General features: G+C 40.4%; 1 protein-coding gene across 1 annotated transcript; it reads right to left on the bottom strand.

The window, feature by feature from the left end:
* Positions 1 to 2778: 2778 nt before the first annotated feature.
* LOC136459487 (large ribosomal subunit protein uL1-like) lies at positions 2779 to 6100 on the bottom strand. Its single transcript, XM_066459338.1, has 6 exons — positions 5977 to 6100; positions 5437 to 5472; positions 4420 to 4639; positions 3917 to 4082; positions 3123 to 3328; positions 2779 to 3025 (listed from the first exon to the last, which is right to left on the bottom strand). The coding sequence occupies exons 2-6, from the start codon at positions 5439 to 5441 to the stop codon at positions 2972 to 2974; spliced, it is 651 nt and encodes a 216-aa protein (XP_066315435.1). The 5' UTR covers positions 5442 to 5472; positions 5977 to 6100; the 3' UTR covers positions 2779 to 2971.
* Between the last annotated feature and the right edge of the window lie 1152 nt (positions 6101 to 7252).

The raw sequence follows: 7252 nt of genomic DNA, 5'->3' as shown, positions 1-7252 counted from the left end.
TAATCTGTTTTGAATTATATGATTTGAGCAAACTGAATTGTCTGTTGTGGTTCCTTTAAAATCACAAACAAAAAAACACTGAATCTATGAGAAAACTGAAATTGAACATTAACAATACATCACCATTGCTTGAAAATGGCATATCATACAATTATGAAGTACTGAAATAACAAGCGCTGAAAAAATAGGGACTCTTCAATAAATGTATCAAGGATACTTATCCATACACATAGAAATTCTAAAAAAAACTAAATAAAGAAGAACAAGACTGAAATGAAATACATGCACAAAGGGCCATGCGTGCAATGCAGGCACCCGACGGAAAGCAAGTAGAGAACATAGTTATGGCCAATGCATGAGCAACAATTTACTTTTGATTGCACAAGTCTTAATGTCTTATAATATGTTGTCCTATTCTTTCCTTTGATGAATTGTCACACTAACAAACTTTTGTAGGTTAGGGAAACCTAAGAAATGCCAAAGAATCTCCCCTCTGCAAGCGCTTACTACATCCAGTAATTGTTCTTTGCCTGGGTTAAGTTGATATGATGCTAATAGGTCATCTCACAGCTGGCACAAAGAACATAATTCAAAAGGTGCCAGATAAAACAGATCGACGACTAGCTAGCTCAGCCCTACCAAAGTAGATTGTCGTGTCCAGTCCATCAAAAAACGTCGTCCTGTCTTCACTCTTCAGAGAGAGACCAGAGAGTCCATACAGTACAGCAACCAAACACCAACCATGGCTAATCATCACTAACTCAGCCCATGACACACAAGACAAGTTACAGCCAGCATGAGCAGACAAATTAAGAGGAATAATCATTTTTCTACAGTTGTACTGTAATTCAATAGGTGGCTAGTCCTACCCTAAGACTTGACCCCGGCCCTCACAGAGAACATCTTGCTGTCTCCTCCCCTATAACCTTTCGTTTTTCGACAAATCCCCACTACCTGTCCTCAATCAACCACAAATACCCCATCAAATACTAGAACAATCCATCAAACCAAACCCTAATTAACAAGGACTAACAGAACACCACCCCATTTACAAAAAAAAATTCACCAAAAATCTAAACCACCATTCAGAACAAAAATTCAAAAACTAAAGATGAACCACAGTTGTAAAAGACTAACACAATAGATCAGCAAATCTAAACCACCATTGAGACTAATAAAGGGAAGCCAAGTATATAGGAGGAAAAGTTGTTTATAAATATATAGAGACTAAATTAACATTTTAGGAAAAAAAACAACACAATAATTTTTCATTCTTCACTTTCCTACTTGCTAATTAATATATACTAGCTCTCGAGAGGCTATGCGTCATCTTGGAATCTTGTTTTATAAGTAGAAAATCATACAGAGAGATAGACATGGCTATTGCAAGTTTCTAATTTACTGTCAACAAGTAATTGATCGGATGCTCTTGAAAGCCAAGAGAGTTTATCAGAATGGCAGTGCAAACCCACTCGCTTCACATATATCACCTTATATCAATGCCACTCCTAGTCCTAGACTTGTGTAATCTCTTCACAACTGCGATATGAAATGTGTTCTAAGAACAGTAATGTGACAACCTGACACCCCAACCATATAAAGAACAAATTTGACAATCCAACACATCTCCATTTCAACATGAACAAAACAAATACCCCATCAAATACTAGAACAATCCATCAAACCAAACCCTAATTAACAAGACTAACAGAACGCCACCCCATTTGCAAAAAAAAATCACTAAAAATCGCTCCAGTAAAATACAACACAAACCCTAGACACATTCGAACCTCACCCACACAAATCTCCATCCATGTGCGTGCCCTCACCATATGGATCCACGAAATCTACGCCTCATTAAGAAATCGGATCGAGTACACACATGAGCAAAAGAGCAGCAAACAAGAAGGAGTTGTAGCGGGCAGACCTTGCGCGGATGGACCCGGACCCGTGCGGCGCCGACGAGCCAGACGACCACCGGCGCGGCGTCCCTAGCTGCCCCTCAGCGGCGACACGGGCAGCTGCCGCGGCTCAACGCCGGTGCTTTGCGCGAGGAGGTGGAGGAGGAGGCCCCTGGATCTTGACGACAAAATCTACCCCGCACACGCTGCTCCCCTGCCGCTGCAGCGCCAACGCCACCGCAGCCGGTGCTCCACGCGTGGTGGGAGGCTGCCAGGGAGCCGGAGGAGACAGAGGAGCTGCAAATTTGGGAGAGTGGGAGGTAAAGAAATCGCCGGTCAGAGCGGAGCGTCGCCTGGAAGAATCCGAACCGAAATGGAAGAGGGGACGGACGCCACAAAATCAGCCCAAAAAATCAAACTGTAGCTCCGACATACAGGATCCACATGTTAGAGAAACAAAACAACCATGTGCTACACATGTGTTATATAGCATTCCTGATAGCTGACGCGTGAGTGACGGGTACGTGTACCCCGATTCTATTTTTACTCTGCACAGCTGTATAAGAATGCCAAACTTAATACTTGGCAGCTATCGTATTGAGAAACCCGAACGCAGCGAAACAACAAACAGCTACTCTTCCGGTAGTCCAACGTCCCAACAAGGATACACCAAGATTCTTTCTGTCCAATGGGTAACGCATAAAAATCACCACGGCCAGTCGGCACCGACCATACCGTGACTTGAAACAGCCAAGCAACGATAAAATGCACCAATTCCATTGGATGCGACAAAGCAAATCAGGGTTAAAAACTAGACGGCCGTAGGCATAGGGCTCAAGAAAATAAAAGACCATCAAAGCCTGTACGGCTGTACCCGTGAGTGAAGACAGCAACATTGAAATACGATAATGTCATAAGTTCGGTATCAAGAACCAGAACATCCATACAAGACCAGGGTCTTAGCTACTTAATCCTCGATAGTAGTTGCACAAAATATTGGTTGGTAGGGAAAATTGCAAAGGCGCCCAAGCACTCAAGTCTCCAGGAAATTCTAAGCCTAATTGGAAAGTTTAGAACACCCGGTACACCTTTCCCATAGTGCTCTTCAGGTACAGGCATCTCACCTGCAAACACACACAACATCATTAATGAGGTGGTTAATCATATATTAGTGCATAAGCATGAATTTTATACAGCTGTGAGGAACATTCAGAAGCATACATTCTGCCAATTCTTTTTCAAGAGTGACACGAGGAAGTTGACGCTCATTTGCACATTCTGGAAGATTTGCTTCTCCTCCATACCGCAGTTGCCAACAGCAACACCCATGCAAAGCACCTTCTTTAGCTGGAACTTAACTGTAGCCTTGGTCTCGTTAACCTTGGACTCAAGGGATTCCTGATGTGTCACCAAGGTAGGGAATTTTCCTGCAGTAAAACACAGTTTGAAAGATGAGTACAGATCCTTAATGCAGAAGTTTAAGGAAATCAACTTATAGTATCATTTTATGCTATACACAGCCAACATTGCAGCTCACAAGTTATTATAAAAACAATGGCCTTCAAGATGAGATTATTAAATCAAGAACAAAAAACTAACTCATCAGAACTGTTGGTTGCTCCCATGAACAAGATAAATGACTAGGTCTACAAACAACGTATAGACATGGAATTGTGATGATCACCATGCTTTATACAACCCAAGACCACTGTGGCCTATTCCAAACTAGCATACCCTGTAATTGACAACTATCCTCACAAGATTACGCTCCACAAGAATAATAATAGTGTGCACCCTCCTCACAAGATACACTAATATATGAGCACAGTTTGATTAACAAAGGTGAAAAAATATATTATTAAGAAATCTTGGGGAAATAGGGATCATGACTCTAGAAACATTTTTGCCGCCAATTTAACACAAATAAATGCACAGAGGTTAAACTCAATCAAAAAACTAGTAACATAACAAAAGACTATATAGACCCAACAGACAGAAAAGGAAGAGGTCCTTGCCTGCCTTGTTAAGACCAGGACCAAGAAGACGAGGAATTTGCTTAATGATAGCCTCAGACGCAAGGAAAGCATGGTACTTCTTTGCCAGCTTCTTGACTAGCTTCTTGTTTTTGTTCATCTTCTTGAGGGCTTCCACATCCATACTGTCTAGACCTATTCTCTCTGCCTACATACAGCATAGTACCAACATTAGAACAGATATATCAGAACAAAGCCAAACAAGGCGTTACGAATGAACTTGTCTGAAAGGACACTTGTCTGGTTCTATTCAGCAGTTCAAAACTTGTTGATGTCATGGAGTGTTATACTATAAGCCTTACATAGCAAATTGTGCTATGCTGAATATCAAGCGTTTTAACAGCACAGGATAACATTGCAAATAAGCAGAAAGGCAAGGAACTAATGTCGATTCATTTGCTAAATAGTTTGATCATATACAACAGCCCCTCACTCAAGAACTTTGTTAAGCCAATATTTCGCTAGATGATGGAAGCATAACATACCTCCTCAACGTGCTGAGCATCACCAAGCATGCAAACCTTCATCTTAGGGCGAGGGATGTGAGGCAGCTTAACAGAACCACTGAAACGCTTGTCCTTTTGAGGGTCATAGTTCTTGAGACCAATCTGCAGCTCAATGGTTTCAACAAACTTGCGCTGCTTCTCACGGGAATCATTGGTAATCGAGGCAATCGCCTCCCTCAGAGCATCACTCTGCAGCTTACTGAAACAAGGAAAGATGAAACAATTAATTGCATGATGCATTAAGGCCCTTGGGTATTTTTACGAACAATACTGTCTAACATGTGCATAGCAAAGTGTCTTAGATTTACATATATCTTTTGACATGACATTTGTTAAGAAACCAATTCCAGGGAACACAGATGATTGGACAAGGTTAAACCAAACGGAACAGGAAAGAACTAGCTACCTAACAGAAGTATATTACAAAACTGTACCTGCAGAATATAATAGTCTAATCTAATGCAGCAAGCAATGGGCTAATAAGACAGAAAAATCCCTGAAAACTCCAACTACTATGATAAACAAGTTAGATATTCCCCCAATCCCCACATTTACATAAGTACAGCTAAAGGAACCAACCAGCACTAAGAGAATTGCTGGCATGCTAATTTCCAGACATCATATTAAGTTACACAAAAGACCCAGCAGACTAATTTCAATCTGCCAAATTCTACAACATAGTAAAATGTACAGAATCTGATCCGCTGCCTATGGTGACATTCAAATCTTGGGGCAGGTCAATGAAACAAACTAATAATGAAAATGGGAATGGAAAATATACCATCAAACATCTATATATATCTACACATAGCTGGTAAACAACATAATACATTAGAGGCTCACATAGTCAATCAAGAAACGGTAACTACTATGAAGAGCTAGCCATATCGGCAACTATAAAATACAACGAGTGCATCACGTTACAGAGATATTCAAATGTTCAACAGATAAAGCAACACACATCCACAGTGAAACAGAAGAGAAGTGTAGTGGTACCTCATGTCACCGCGGCCGGAAGTGCGAGCAACGTTCCTGCAAAGAGACGAGCAAGAGTACAGGGTGAGAATAAAGGAACAACTGCAATGGTGTGGTCACTTGGCATGGGTGTGTACACATGTACATCCGATATATTTTTTTTTTCAAAACAATCGAAGTTAATACGCATAATATTGTATTCACTTGAATTTAGATCAGATCGGAATACAAGGTTTTGCCCAAATTGGATTGTTCATAAATGACAAAAATGGTACAATATATTGCGGATACAAGATACGAACTAGATATACAGTTTGATTACGCATCAACTCTGCTTAAACACCTTGTCATCAGTTCAAAAGAACATGCCAATACAATACCAGATATGCATCTAGACCATTGCTGACCATGCGCATGAAACAAATTCGCATCTAGAACATGTTGCCATTTGCACCAAACAGACCTTGAGATCTCCTGGTTCCACTACTACAGAATTCAAATCCTGATTCCAATACTACAGAATTGAAATCTTGTGAATTACGGCGGGAAGTTGGGGCTCACCTTCGGTCTGTGGTCGGGAGAGGATAGCGGGCGACAGAGCGAGCGGCGGCGGCGTCCGGCTGGGAGCGTGGCCGACTGCCGCTGGGAGTTAAATACCTTGGGGCTAGGGTTATACCGTGGGCTGGGCCGGCTGTGGATCTTTCGTGGTAACGAAGAGCTTCTGAGCTTGTGAGCCCGTCATAGACACGCGTTCGGTTAAGCTCTGAACCATGAAATTGCTAGGCCCAATCCGCTCCTCCCAGCGGCCCACGGCTCGTCAGCCGTTTTTTTTTCTTTTACTAGAAAATATGCCCATGCGCTGCAACATAGAAAAAAAAATCATTCGACTGGTTGCTTGTTGCACAGCTACAGTGGACGCAACAGCTCAATTTGTATAGGTGAGTTGATGCTGTGAGTGGTTGCTGCAACAATTACAAATGAACCGGTCGGTTAATGGAAACAATGTTAAATATTTATTTATGTATTATTCTTTTTATAAAATTTAAAAGCTATACTTTATTGTATGATGATCATTGTATCCATATAATATAAGTTAATATTGGCAATAATATGACAATGTTGTATTAATTCTGTATTGAATTAAATTACAACCTAGATAGGATTTTTTTTCTCCCGTGGTGGGGCACTAAACTATTTACTCGAAAATGTATCCAAACTTTAGTACTATCCATGTGTTGGTAGAGTTTGATATCAAAGTTCAATGATTTATTTTGAGAATCCATAAAATATATAATTTTAATATCATATTAAAGTCGGCATTGATTTGTCGTCATCGTGTCTCGGTTTTCACGTGTTAGCACTTGTCGAGAGTTACACTGATATACGCGGATAACCTAAAGATTTGCACTGGTACGCAGATAGCTTGGAGAAACATTTATTTTGATTAGATTGAATGAAAATTTGCTTAAGATTTCAGTTTACGATTTAATTGGTTGGACCATTGACTGATTCATATTATAGTAATAATTTATATCTAATTAAAACCAACAATTTAGTAATAGAAAATATTTATTTATTAAGAGTCAGAGTTTCAAACGTAATACTGTATTTATTTTTTTACCTTTATTTTTATATAAGAAAAACATAGTTCTTTATTAGAAAAAAAACAAAATAAAATCACAGAAAGAGGCAATCACGGACACCACCGTGCACGAGCGGGGCAGCACACCCAGGATGAGACACCCGGACGGATTATACGGAACATGCACGAGCCGGAGAAGGGGAAAAAAAAGGAGAGATTGAAACGGAGAAAAAAAAGGACACGGATAGAGCACTG

Source organism: Miscanthus floridulus, chromosome 6 (assembly GCF_019320115.1).
Source record: "Miscanthus floridulus cultivar M001 chromosome 6, ASM1932011v1, whole genome shotgun sequence".
Taxonomy (NCBI): Eukaryota; Viridiplantae; Streptophyta; class Magnoliopsida; order Poales; family Poaceae; genus Miscanthus; species Miscanthus floridulus.
Note: the sequence above shows the minus strand (reverse complement) of the source record. Positions and strands in the feature narration are given on the sequence as shown.